Source organism: Macaca thibetana, chromosome 7 (assembly GCF_024542745.1).
Source record: "Macaca thibetana thibetana isolate TM-01 chromosome 7, ASM2454274v1, whole genome shotgun sequence".
Taxonomy (NCBI): Eukaryota; Metazoa; Chordata; class Mammalia; order Primates; family Cercopithecidae; genus Macaca; species Macaca thibetana.
Window position 1 is genome coordinate 70,149,657 of NC_065584.1, and position 14,141 is coordinate 70,163,797.

General features: G+C 51.6%; 2 protein-coding genes across 2 annotated transcripts in view; one reads left to right on the plus strand and one right to left on the minus strand.

The window, feature by feature from the left end:
* TTC6 (tetratricopeptide repeat domain 6) overlaps nucleotides 1–8,209 on the minus strand; it is a 244,260-nt gene extending 236,051 nt beyond the window's left edge. Inside the window, exon 1 of the mRNA XM_050795855.1 lies at nucleotides 7,804–8,209. The gene's annotated coding sequence lies outside the window, so the exon portion shown is untranslated. The remainder of the gene's footprint in view (nucleotides 1–7,803) is intronic.
* Nucleotides 8,210–8,564: 355 nt separating this feature from the next.
* FOXA1 (forkhead box A1) lies at nucleotides 8,565–14,012 on the plus strand. Its single transcript, XM_050795865.1, has 2 exons — nucleotides 8,565–8,910; nucleotides 11,295–14,012. Exons 1-2 carry the CDS (start codon nucleotides 8,839–8,841, stop codon nucleotides 12,633–12,635), a joined length of 1,413 nt encoding a protein of 470 aa, XP_050651822.1. The 5' UTR covers nucleotides 8,565–8,838; the 3' UTR covers nucleotides 12,636–14,012.
* Nucleotides 14,013–14,141: the final 129 nt, after the last annotated feature.

A 14,141-nucleotide genomic window follows, 5' to 3' on the forward strand; every position in this document is an offset into this window, starting at 1 on the left:
ACTGCACTGTCGATTGCAAGGAATACGCCCCAATGGAGTTTGTCTAATGAGAAAAAGTCTCAGAGATCTTCAGCCTCAGAAACGAGTGGCCTGAGCCTGCCAGCCCTAGGGAGAGGAGTGTGCAGAGTGCTGAGCCTTCGCCTCCCTGAGGAGGCTTTGCCTGGGCTTGGAAATTGGGAGGACAGGTTGGTCTTTCTCTTCTGCTGCTGCTGTCTTTGGAGATGACAGGCAGTGAAACAGAGGAAAGCTTTTGCCCTAAATTTACCATAAAACATACACCACAAACCTGGATATTCAGCAAAAAGGAAGGAAATGTTTGCGGTATCAATTATCCCAGAGCCTTCCTCCCCCCGGGAAAGTCGCTTCACCACTTCTGGAGCTGAGCCACCCACCACCACAATCACCATAGCGGTTTCCTTCTTAGGTTCACACAGGTTCCTCATTTCTCTGGGTGAGGTCTTCAGGGCTGACTCTCACGTCAGCCACTACTCCAGACTTTGTTCCTACAACTGACGATTGCCAGAACCCGGCATCGGATCCAAGCTCCTCACTTGGGAAAAGAGGAAACGGCGGCATAGAGGGCCCGGCTGGGTTCCCTAACATATTAGAAGTTGGCAGCACTGCTGCCAATGTCAGAACCATGCTGCCCCACCCTAATCTTAACACCGGGTCCGCATCTCCACACAGCTTCTGTAGTCTTCACTTCCTCTCTCTCTCTGTCATCTCTTGGGATGGTGGTTTATTCCCATCCAGCACCTGCAGGAATTTGTGAAGCTCCTGCTCCAGTGTAAACTGACCTTTAACCCCAGCACCGGGATTTATTTATTGAAACCACTTTTCTTGGCGGGGGTGTAGGGGGAGGGTCATGAGGAGGTCAGTGGAGATCAGCAATTCACAATGGAAGGTATTTTGGCGGGAGGCGGCCAGTGGCGCGAGAAGAGTGGGATCCACGCCACCAACTGCATTCTCGAAAGCATTTGAAAGAAAACAAATCTACACCAGATCTGCTAAAACTCGAAACCTGAGTCTCTAAGGTGGGTGAGGCTTGATCCAAGTTCCGACCACCTCCCCCTGACCGAGGTGACAGAGGTCTGGGTAAGCTGTAGCTTGGAGAAGAGGACCTGAAAGCAGGAAGGTTGGGGTGCAGATCCTCCGCCGCATCGGAGCCACGGCTGAACCCCACATCCACCCGGTGGGAGAGTGGGGGTGGGAGGAACATCGAGGACACCAGATGCGGCCGGAGGACCGCACAGCCTTGTGGCTTCTCGAGTGATAGCAGCCCAGAAAAGGAGGTAGGCATGTTTACTCTTGAAACGTCTCTCCCAACTCCTGCATTTTATTTCGGGGCAATTAAAATTTAAGGATGAAAAAATGACAGAAGGGGTCTCCAGTTATTACATTTCCACAACACTGCAGATTCTGAGATTGGTGATCCTTTAAGGAAATCGTTACATTACACATGGAAAGTGTGTAGAATAAAATACTTTGTATCTTAGGTAGAATAAAACACTCTATATCTTATGATACAAGACAGAGAGGCAATTAAGGTCAATGCCTGGTAGTTTCAAGTGCGCTGTCTCCGCCGCGGCCAGCGAAGAGGCAGGCACCGAGGAAGATCACCTCTGTGACGCTCGGTGCGAAAACCCGCCCCGCAGGCGCGCAGAGCCCCAGGCGCCCCCCACAGCAGGGGCCGGAACGAACACTCAGCGCGCTCTAAGTCGGGCGCGCAGGCTCGGACTAATAAAGAGCTCTAGTGCAAGGCTTTTCCTTCTCACAACGTGGGCTCGGCTTTATTTGTTTGCCAATTTAAACATATTATTTAAACACCGATGTTTCCTTTCCAGCTCCTGGTGAAAAGTGTTGCCTGACGGAAAATTCATGGGGTTCTTCAACTTCTAGTCAATATCTGCTATTGACAGGTGTGGCTGTTGCATTTTCACAGCGAGGAAAAGTGAAATATTTGACTTTGGGTCACACGATGACTGTCCTATATGGGCAAAGCGAGGAACTGATTCCGCCCATGTCCAGGTGCCCAGGAAAGGGAGCATTTATTTGTTATGCCACCCGATAATACTGGTTAAAATGAGGCGTGGTTGACAGGGGAAGAGCCAGACCCAACGGGTTTGGAAGCTCAATGTTCTCAGATGTCTGAGACCCTGTCGGCTGTGCCAGAGCATCTTTCCCATCCAATTCTTCACTCAGTCCATCGGCCCATTCATTCCACAAAACCTTTGTTTTTTTTCCTAGTGCACCTGAATCAAGTCCCTCAGATCCTCTCACTTGGGGACTTTGGATGTGGTGGATATGGTGTCTAGACTCATGAATTCTTCCCTGACTGAAGCTAACCTGGCCAGTCTCAGGGATGGGCTAGTCAGTTGACTGACTCAACAAATCTTTATTGAAAGTCTACTATGCTACAGGCTTTGCTCTGGCAGCAGGAACCACAGCAGTGCCTGCCCTCAAGGAGCTACTAGACCAGTAAGGGAAAGAAAAAATGAAAAAGAAACAAATAGAATTTGCTGTTGGTGTGTGATAAAAACATAGCAAGGCATCCAGAGCAAGGTGTGAACCTTAGGAGGGCAGGGCTCAGTTGTTTGTGAAAGGCTGAAACGTTTTAACAGGAACTCCAGGAGGTTGCTCTGGACTTCCACCACAGGTAGTGTCCAGTGGTAGCTGCTGCATTTGTTTAGTTTGATCCATGATTCTGGTAGGCATCCAAAATTACAACATTCAGAAAGTAATCAGAGTTCCTGAAAATCTTGCTAGTAACCCAGCAAAAACAAATGCTGCCAAGGAGGCTGCTTCATAGCGCTTAGTTTAGAAGCAAACTCACTGCAAGGTAAGCTAAGCAGTAGTTTTGCTCTGTGGTCCACAGAACAAGAAAAATCAAAACACTTCACGCAAATGCACAACTCTTAAAACAAAACTTTCCTCTGATGTTAGCTCTTGGAACAGCTGCTGGAAGTCCCAGAAACAGCCACCCAACAGTGCTCTCCAATCGAATTTTAATTTTAAGTAATGAAGGTAACCTCCCTCTAGGCATGCCAGTAAATTAGTCAAGGAGTCCAAAGCATAATTTCAAAATATGGGGGGAAATCAGAAAACTGATACAATGAAAAACTACCGGCAGAATATATTTTTATTTTCTTTCTAAGTGTAAGATATGACATATGATTTTTTATTAAAGCATCTGTTAAATAGCACTATGTAATTTGAGGGTAATCACATATGAATAGCCAAAGTTCAACTACCAGGGACAACTGAGAGACCGTGGGAAAGCTCCTGGGTGTGTGTGGGGAGGGGCGCGAGTGGATTGGCGGGGGCTGGCTGGCCTAGGACGGAGAAGCTAAACACTGGTCGACCCTTCAGGAAGGATTTAGATTTAAGCTACAGCTTTAAGGCAGGATATGAAATAGTTGACTTTTCCAAGCTCCTCAGCTTCCATCACTGCTCTCCATTAACGCGGGCTTCTGCTGATGGAGAGGAATGGAGGTCCTGACCTACCCTCGCCCAGGTTTCCAGTCTCCCAGCTATTGCACACAGGAGCAGCAGGTGGGGAAACGCCAGGATCTCCAAGCACCCTGCCAAGTCTGTGGCACCCAGTAGGACCTCAGCTGCTCAGGTCCTTTCTGCTCTAACGGATACCTAAGAGGTGTCACGTTTACCTCTAATTTTCCAACTCTTTGTGTGAAGCGCGCATTGCCAGTCCCTCCCCTAGGACCCTAGTCCTAGAGTTTTTAAAGTAGAGCCGGAAAGCCTGAGGATCCTTTCAGCAGCACAGAGCAGACACCGCGCTCCCCAGGAGGGGCTGGATGAGGAGGGACTGGCTGGGACTGAGCACGTCCTCCAACAAGAGCTGACCGGTGTGAACAAAACAGTCAGTAACTCGGGGGCCACAGAGATCGGGAGATGCGCGCGGTCGCGGGGACCCAGGCCTTGGAGGGGGCGCCGTATCGGTTCCGGGGCCTCGAGGGAGGTTGGTTCCCGTTTCCACGAGGCCCCAGGGGGCACTTCTTCCTTCCAAGGCTGTCGATTGCCCAGCAGGGGAACTTGCCCTTCTCAATCTTTCTCATTTGAATACATGAAAATGCGAGTTGATTTTGGCAAGGCCATGCTCTCTCACGGCCAGAGGGACGGTTTTGTCGCCCGCGGGCGAGGCCGGGTGGGGAGCAGCTCCGGCTCCGACATCCGGCTGCGGGTGAGCTAGGTCCGCGCCCCCGGCAGCTCAGAAACCCGGCGGCGCTCAGGCAGCAGTAGGGGAAAAGACAAACCCAGTAGCTGTTTTTGTTTGCTTCAATAAAATAAGGGAAAGCCCTGGTTATGTTTATGCGTTGCTTTTACACACAAAGACACACAGACACAAGCACATGCACACACAGCCAGGGTTGAGGCCGGTTACAGGATTGGACTCTGTACAGAACTGCCTGCAAAGGCCCGTCAAGTGGTCCCAGGGCCCCTACCTACTACAGAGTTGTGAATTAATCCCTTAAAGATTTAATGATGGAACGAAGGGAGAGAGGAAGGAAGGTATAAGGAAGAAAAATAAAAAGAAGGCAGCGAAGGAAAGGAGTTCGAACCTGGCCCCGCCCATGCTTCTCTCTCGCGGGGGACCGCCATCTCACGGCTCCCTGGCCCCCTCCCCAGCTCGGCGCACACATCCAACTGCGAAGGCCAGGCACACGCAGGTGTGACCCCTTGTGTCCAGCGTCCCAGGCCTTCCTCACTTCTAAGCTAAGCCGGGTCCCAGTTGGGGTCGGCTTTGAACCGCGTTCACGACCACAGGTCTTAGTTTCATTGGATCCGATTCTCCCCTGCAGAAGGAGGACTTAAGCTTCTTATCTGGGTGAGGGGGTGGGGGTCCGCGGGGGAACTCGGACCACTCCACACCAAGCTTGGCTGGGCTGCTGCAGCCGCCACCTGACAACAACCCCGTCCAGGGAAGGGTAGGCAAGGAAAGGGGACAGGCGAAGGACAGCCACAGAGGGAAGCCCTAGATAGACTCGAGTGGGCACCGCAGAGCCCCACCGGCCCAGGCCCTGCTCTCTGCCCACCCTGCGGTCCTGCTAAATGGGAAAGACCCCGTCGCCGCGAGAGGCCGCCGGCTGGGCCCGAGGCGCGAGCCCGCAGCCTTTCCTTCCACCTTTCGCCGTCGTCGCCCTCTGGTTCTCCCTGTCTGGAGAATATCTAAGGAAGGGGCTCCCAGCCAGAGCTTGCTGGGAAGTGTAAGCTGAGGCAGCCCAGCGTGGTCGAAGGACCCAGTGCCGCCCAGGTACTGCGGGACTGCCTCGGGAGCTGGCCCCATGGGTGTAGCAGGCGCAGCTTCCGGGAAGGGCGGGGCGGCTTCCTCCGCTGGCGGCCACCTGGAGTACCCGCGCACCCTACAGTCCTCACTGCCGCGGCTCCCTCCACTTGAGGAGCCCGCCCTCCCCGCGACCTGGACCGCCCCGGGCTGTCGCAGACCTGTCCTTACACAGGCAAGCTTAACCCGGAACACCCCAGGAGCCGCCACGTGCCTGCCCTCGTGGGTACCCTGCCCCAAGTCCACCCGTCCTCCCCAGAGCTGAAGACAGGCCTGGTTTCCTCCAACGAGCAGCGCAATCCTTGCAAAGCACAGTTTGCAGTAGCGTAGGTGCCTATTTGGGAAAAGAGGTTCGAAAAGAGCAGGCTGCAGTCGCTGGACCTGGCTACCGACTGGCCAGCAACTCCCAGACAGCAGCATGGAAGTTATGTATGTATGTATGTATGTATGTATTTCCAAGTCAAAGACCTAACACGACCCTGCTGATTCGCTTTTAAACCTCAGGGAAAGTGACTGGCTGGCATCTGGGTACACTAGAACCTCACCTCCTAAATGTGTTAGGTATCTTGCAATGCGGCCACTGAGATGGAGAGAGGCTGAGAGCTGGACGAACTGCCATCTCTCCTTCCATCTTGGCCTTAGCTCTAAGAACCTAACTCCCTGGCTGTGGGACGCATGCGGAGTCCAGTATCGCCTGGCGGTGCTCCCTGGAGGCGGGAAAATTCAGCTTTCCCTCTCCACGACAGGAGGCGCTGTGTTTGTTGAAATCCCCCTGGCCGCGAGCCGCGAACCTGGGATCCCTGAGCTGGATCAAGGCTCCGAAGCTGTCAGAGTCCATTCTGCATCACCGGTCTTGGGCTTTGAAGAAGCCTAGAAGACATTCCGCTTTGGCCATCATGCTATGAAAAGTGGATTTTTTTTTCCTAAGACAACTTTTTGTTTTGTTTTGTTTTGTTTTTGAAAATATGAGACTTAGCAGGTTTGGGAAGTGGGCTAAAAGAATATTTAATATTGTAATTGATCCCCCATTTAAGGTGACAGTGTTTTCCCCCTGCTTAAAGCACCAGCTTTTTTGTGCACTATAAAAGCTATTACTATCTATAAATTGTTACTCTCGGTAGAAAATACCCTAGTCTTGCTCCGTGTTATTGGAGAGCCGAGAGGGTATTGGAGAATCACCTCCAGAAGGAACAAGGAAGCTCATTAGCACTGAAAGTCCCCCGGATCAGGCCGAGGAAGCTGAGCATCCGTGTACTTTACAAATGGAACTAAAGTCAGCTACTGATGGGAACTTTGCAAAAAAGAATTAGTTTCTGACACACAATTCGCAGATACATTTACACAAACTGATGGGACAACTTGCAGTCACAGGAGAAGGCTGCATTAGGGAGGGTTCCTGCCCTCCTGAGGTCCAGGTGGATTTAATTTCATTCATTCCTTTCCTTATGTGACGTTTCTATCCCCCACCCTTTTTGTAAAAAAAAAAAAAAAAAAAAAAAAAAAAAAAAAAAAGTAATCCAATGCTTTTATCTTTTTTATTTCCTTAACTGCACATCTTCACCCTCTCTGCTCCCCTGCTGACTTAAGAGATTTGTTTGGTTCAGGGATTTAAAGTGATTCGCTTGCCAGATTTCAAGTAGAAGAGATTGAAAAGAACAAAGCACAGGGAAAAAGGTATCTGTTTGGAAAACAAGTTAAAACATATTTCTTAAAATGAGATTAATAACATTTTAAAAACTTTGCAAAACAAGAAGATTTTGCGGATTCTTAATTACTTTAGATTTTATTTTATTGTTACTTAAGGAAACCTAGTGGTTCTACAGGCAGTACAACAAACCCATGGTCACAGGACACTCAGAAACAAACACACTCAGTCACACGTGCTCAGAAATACACAAACGGTCACACAGTCAGAAACACACTCACCATCTCCCAATCTATCACCAACTCATTGCCTATCACCCAGTCACTTCAGTATTCTCTCTCCTAGGACAAGTGGGCAATCCACCACCCAGGGCCTCAGGAGAGTAAAGAGACTTTGCGTTGGAGAGACTCTCCCACCGACGTCCAGGACCGATTAGGAACCAAGTGAGCCCCTGAGATCTCAGCCCGGACCCTCCGCGTCACAGGACCAAGCGCCGCTGCCGGCAGTCTCGGGCTTCTGCCTGGCACCTCTTTCGCAGTGCACACGCGTTCCCGCGCCCAGGCCCTTGCTCTCCCAGCTAACGCGCGTGTTATGGGAGATGTCCCCTCCCCCTGACCTTTTCCTATCAGAAACCAGACGGTCGTCTCCAGCTCAGTCCCTGAAGCTGCTGAAGGGGGGCGGGAGGAGGAGCCCGGCAGAGGGAGGACGGCCCGACTTGGGTCCGCCTGCCCTATCACACAGACATCTGCTCTCAGTTGCTTCCTCTTTATGGTCGCTACAGATGACAGGAGAGAGGAGCGGAACGAGGCGGAAAAAAAAAAGTTATGTCATAAAGATATAAACCGGTGCTGTGACTCACCTGCTCTTAGCCGCAGGTACGAGTTTCGTGGCAGCGCCTCCGCTCTGCTAGCCGGGAGCCCGGGTCGGCCTAACGTCACTTGGCTCGGCTGACTCAGATGACCCGGTTTCTAGTGACGAAGCAAAAGTGGGGCTTTTTCCCTTTTCTAGTCGGAAGCTCAGGAGGAAAGAAAGAAAGAAAAAAAAGTCTGTATTCTCCAGTCTCCTGGGGTTGAACTTTGGGTCAGGAATCAGGAGGGAGGGGGCAAGGAGAGCAGGAGGGGCGCGAGACTGGGCCGCAGCCCGCGCTCAGAAGGTGGCAAGTACCTCTGGGGAGGGACCCCGGGGTCACTTAGCCCACAAAGTCTCTAAGCCCAGTCTCCGACGCCACCGCCCCCAGCCTTCTCTGGCTATGAGGTTCCCATCTAGACCCCTAGCCCGCCCGCCTGGCCCCGCCTATTTTTTCTTTTTCCAAAGGGTGTTACACCCCCTCCCACCCCACTTCCCTCTTTCCCTAGCCTCCGGGCCTAAACCAATTACACTGCTTTGCAAACAAAGTGAGGGCCGCGCTTGGGGGAGGGGTCGCGGGGGAGGGGGCGCGCGCAGCGGTGGCGCGGCGGGGCGGGAGGCGCGGCGGCCGGACTGGCGGGCGGCCGCCTTGCAGGTGCACCTCGGGCTTTGTAGGTGCGAGCGTCTTTGTGCGGCGGACAAATGGGGAGAGGACGAGGAGGTGGGCACTCGAGCGACGTAAGATCCACATCAGCTCAACTGCACTCGCCTCGCAGAGGCCGCCCGCTCACTTCCCGCGGAGGCGCTCCCCGGCGCCGCGCTCCGCGGCAGCCGCCTGCCCCCGGCGCTGCCCCCGCCTGCAGCGCCGCCGCCGCCTCGCAAGCCGCGCCCCGCAGCTCTGGGCTTCCTCTTCGCCGGGGTGGCGTTGGGCCCGCGCGGGCGCTCGGGTGACTGCAGCTACTCGGTTCTCCTCCCCCGCCCCGCGCCGCGCGGCCGCCCGTCGCTTCGCACAGGGCTGGATGGTTGTATTGGGCAGGGTGGCTCCAGGATGTTAGGGACTGTGAAGATGGAAGGGCATGAGACCAGCGACTGGAACAGCTACTACGCGGACACGCAGGAGGTGAGAGGCGAGACGAGGCGGGCGGCCGGCGGGGCGCCGCTGGAGCCCGTGCCAGGGGAGGCCGGGGAACGGTGGGCGCCGGGCAGGGCGGACAGTCGGGCCGGGGGCGCCTCCTCGGTGCCACCGCTGCCCGCCCGCCGGTGTGGTCCCGGCCGGGCCTTGGCCGGGCCTGGAAGCGGGACCTGCTGCCCTGCTCTGTCCCGACTCTAGCAGCCGGAGAGGGAGTTTTAGGAAACTCCGGTCTTTGAAAACAGCGGCCCTGGGAAGCACTTGCCTCTTCCCAGCAGCGAGCGGGAGCAGGAGCCGGGCCCGGGGTGCCGCGGGCGGGCGAACGCTGGCGCGAGTTGGAAGCAACTCTGAGAAAGCCGGAGCATACCCGCAAGGCGACCTCTTCGTCCCGCCGTTTAATCCGCAGACGTCTTCTGATTAAAGCGCTCTGCCGCCAAGTTGGGTGTCTCAATAATGAAACGATTTCTAAATTTTATAAAACTTGTTCTTCAAAAGCCCTATGTGGGGAGAAGTGTGCGCCTTCTCTAAAACCGCTGGGTGGCGCTAGTGCGACCAGAATCTTCTTCAGAACTCCGGGCCGAGAACCTGTTTCTCTTCATTGTCCCCTTGGTGGCACGTTCATGGGGGTTATTTTTACAATGTGCACAAAAGGATTACAGGGAAAACCAGGTACAGGGAGGACTAGCACCTATTAAAAGTATTTTTCTGGAAACAGCTGGCTATTACCCCCCAAAAGTTTAATTACCATTATTGAAAACGCGTATTGGAACTGCCTTGGATAATCTTGGGAAGAGGGAAAGAAAATAAAGCCCCAAAGTAAAAAAAGAATTTTAAGACGTGGACAGAAAAATATAGAATCACGTAATATTTTGATGGTAACTAACTTATTTAGATTTATATATTCACAAGTTTACCTCTGAGTTTATTTGCATACCATAGTTTACTGGGTGTTCCTATTTAAATCTATTTGTTCTCATGTTTTCAAACTGAGTCATACTTGCTGATGAAAATAAACTTAAGGACATCATTATTCCTTATTAAATTATCAGAGGAGTGCTTTTTAATATGCCTAGGTTCTGTATGTTTAAAATACTGTACCGAATGCATTCCCACATTGCTATTGATAAGGATTTTCGCTTGCTGATGATTTTTAAAGCAGCTCAGAGGTCTTCCAGAGATTTAATTCTGACGCAGTCATCTCGACCCTACCATTCAACTGAGACCCCTAGCGAAAGTACTTTCTAACATATTAAAGCTGAGAATTAGGAAATACAATAGCATTAAGAGAAAATAGGTAGAATTTGATTTTTGAATTTTAAATTATTCAAGACTACTCACGGAATTTCAAAGCCGGGCATTGAAATCATCAGCAGCAACATCAGTATGTGGGAAAAAAAAAGATTTATTTTGACAAACTGTGTCACCAGTATTTTTAAATAGGGGACGGTGAAGTGGTGACAAAATTAATGCGAGTTTCTAAATAGCTTGCAGAGGTGTACATGCAAAGTCACGTTAAAATAAAATGCATATAGCACATTGAGATTATTATGGCACCCCCTCCCAGCCCGTTCTGTTATGGATGTACTTTTAGTTTGATTTTTCCAAAACTTATTTAACTTCTGAGTTTGCTTCCCTTTTTAACATTACAGTTGCTACAAGCAGGTAGAAAACAGTACTTCTAAATACAATAAAAAACAAAAAGTCACCATAAGCAAAAACTCCTAGGACAATAAAGCCACTTGTTGGGAAATAAATGATTCAGGGGGTCCCATGTCCATAGGTGATTTGCTCTATCAGAGAGTTTCATTAACAGTCAGCTATAACAACCGAAACCGCTGTGCGGTCAGCCAGGCCTGCAGACTCAGGCGAGGAGGGCACAGAGCTGGTGCCCTGTGGCCCGCTCAGTGGGCCTGTGACGCGGAACCCATTGCACCCTTAGGGTGAAGTGAATAAGCAGAGGGTCAGAGATTAATTCTATTTTCGGAGTTTTAAAGACATTTCCCCCCAAAGAGCGCTTTGCCGAGGCTGGCTGGGGTGGAGACTTGGAGACCGCCTAGCGTGGATGGAGGAGGCGATGAGGGGGCCCTGGAAGCCAGCCCCTGAGCCTGGCGTGTAAGGCGATTACACATCTTCCTAGGGACATATTTTCTGTGAGCGCTTATCTTTCATGCCTGTCGCGCTAGGATTTTCCCCCTACCGTGCAAGACATCTTTGCTCGGTCTGGGGAGGGCGCTTAGCCGTTTGCCCTGGGTGGGGGTGTCCCGTGTTCTGCAGAAGTGCTCTGCACTTGCCCCCGGATTAACTCCCGGCCGGCCGCCCTCCGGTGCCCACCACTAACCCCGCCCTCCGGGGCTTCTTCGCTGTCTCCGCTCCAGGCCTATTCCTCCGTCCCGGTCAGCAACATGAACTCAGGCCTGGGCTCCATGAACTCCATGAACACCTACATGACCATGAACACCATGACCACGAGCGGCAACATGACCCCGGCGTCCTTCAACATGTCCTATGCCAACCCGGGCCTAGGGGCCGGCCTGAGTCCCGGCGCCGTAGCCGGCATGCCCGGGGGCTCGGCGGGCGCCATGAACAGCATGACTGCGGCCGGCGTGACGGCCATGGGTACGGCGCTGAGCCCGGGCGGTATGGGCGCCATGGGCGCGCAGCAGGCGGCCTCCATGAATGGCCTGGGCCCCTACGCGGCCGCCATGAACCAGTGCATGAGCCCCATGGCGTACGCGCCGTCCAACCTGGGCCGCAGCCGCGCGGGCGGTGGCGGCGACGCCAAGACGTTCAAGCGCAGTTACCCGCACGCCAAGCCGCCCTACTCGTACATCTCGCTCATCACCATGGCCATCCAGCAGGCGCCCAGCAAGATGCTCACGCTGAGCGAGATTTACCAGTGGATCATGGACCTCTTCCCCTATTACCGGCAGAACCAGCAGCGTTGGCAGAACTCCATCCGCCACTCGCTGTCCTTCAATGACTGCTTCGTCAAGGTGGCGCGCTCCCCGGACAAGCCGGGCAAGGGCTCCTACTGGACGCTGCACCCGGACTCCGGCAACATGTTCGAGAACGGCTGCTACTTGCGCCGCCAGAAGCGCTTCAAGTGCGAGAAGCAGCCGGGGGCCGGCGGCGGGGGCGGGAGCGGGGGCGGCGGCGCCAAGGGCGGTCCTGAGAGCCGCAAGGACCCCTCTGGCGCCTCTAACCCCAGCGCCGACTCGCCCCTCCATCGGGGCGTGCATGGGAAGGCCGGCCAGCTAGAGGGCGCGCCGGCCCCCGGGCCCGCCGCCAGCCCCCAGACTCTGGACCACAGTGGGGCGACGGCGACAGGGGGCGCCTCGGAGTTGAAGACACCAGCCTCCTCATCTGCGCCCCCCATAAGCTCCGGGCCCGGGGCGCTGGCCTCTGTGCCCCCCTCTCACCCGGCACACGGCCTGGCACCCCACGAGTCCCAGCTGCATCTGAAAGGGGACCCCCACTACTCCTTCAACCACCCGTTCTCCATCAACAACCTCATGTCCTCCTCGGAGCAGCAGCATAAGCTGGACTTCAAGGCATACGAGCAGGCACTGCAGTACTCGCCTTACGGCTCTACGTTGCCCACCAGCCTGCCTCTAGGTAGCGCCTCGGTGACCACCAGGAGCCCCATCGAGCCCTCAGCCCTGGAGCCGGCGTACTACCAAGGTGTGTATTCCAGACCCGTCCTAAACACTTCCTAGCTTCCGGGACTGGGGGGTTTGTCAGGCACAGCCATGCTGGTAGCAAGAGAGAAAATCAACAGCAAACAAAACCACACAAACCAAACCGACAACAGCATAATAAAATCCCAACAACTATTTTTATTTCCTTTTCATACACAACCTTTCCCCCAGTGCAAAAGACTGTTACTTTATTATTGTATTCAAAATTCATTGTGTATATTACTACAAAGACAACCCCAAACCAATTTTTTTCGTGCGAAGTTCAATGATCCACAAGTGTATATATGAAATTCTCCTCCTCCTTTGCCCCCCTCTCTTTCTTCCCTCTTTCCCCTCCAGACATTCTAGTTTGTGGAGGGTTATTTAAAAAAAAACAAAAAAGGAAGATGCTCAAGTTTGTAAAATATTTGTTTGTGCTTTTCCCCCCTCCTTACCTGACCCCCTACGAGTTTACAGGTCTGTGGCAATACTCTTAACCATAAGAATTGAAATGGTGAAGAAACAAGTATACACTAGAGGTTCTTAAAGTATTGAAAGACAATACTGCTGTTAGATAGCAAGACATAAACAGATTATAAACATCAGAGCCATTTGCTTTTCAGTTTACATTTCTGATACATGCAGATAGCAGATGTCTTTAAATGAAACACATGTATATTGTGTATGGACTTAATTATGCACATGCTCAGATGTGTAGACATCCTCCGTATATTTACATAACATATAGAGGTAATAGATAGGTGATATACATGATACATTCTCAAGAGCTGCTTGACCGAAAGTTACAAGGACCCCAACCCCTTTGTCTTCTCTACCCACAGACGGCCCTGGGAATCAATTCCTCAGGAATTGCCCTCAAGAACTCTGCTTCTTGCTTTGCAGAGTGCCATGGTCATGTCATTCTGAGGTCACATAACATAAAATTAGTTTCTATGAGTGTATACCATTTAAAGAATATTTTTTCCAGAAAAAGGGAATATTACAATGTTGGAGGAGAGATAAGTTATAGGGAGCTGGATTTGAAAATGTGGTCCAAGATTAAAAAATCCTATTGATTGTGGCCATTTTAATCATTGCCATCGTGTGCTTGTTTCATCCAGTGTTATGCACTTTCCACAGTTGGACATGGTGTTAGTATAGCCAGACGGGTTTCATTATTATTTCTCTTTGCTTTCTCAATGTTAATTTATTGCATGGTTTATTCTTTTTCTTTACAGCTGAAATTGCTTTAAATGATGGTGAAAATTACAACTTAAATTGTTAATTTTTATCAATGTGATTGTAATTAAAAATATTTTGATTTAAATAACAAAAATAATACCAGATTTTAAGCCATGGAAAATGTTCTTGATCATTTGCAATTAAGGACTTTAAATAAATCAAATGTTAACAAAAGAGGATTTCTGTTATTTTTCTTCACTTAACTAAATCCGAAGTGGATATTTCTAAATATGATATTTTTCAAATTCTAGAACTGAATATAAATGACAAAAATGAAAATAAAATTGTTTTGTCTATTATTAT

Excerpts from the sequence above, each read along its gene's own strand:
- FOXA1 (XM_050795865.1), top strand. The coding sequence starts at position 8,839 with ATGTTAGGGACTGTGAAGATGGAAGGGCATGAGACCAGCGACTGGAAC. Across the intron at positions 8,911-11,294 it reads ACTACGCGGACACGCAGGAG|GCCTATTCCTCCGTCCCGGT; the intron begins GTGAGAGGCGAG and ends TCTCCGCTCCAG.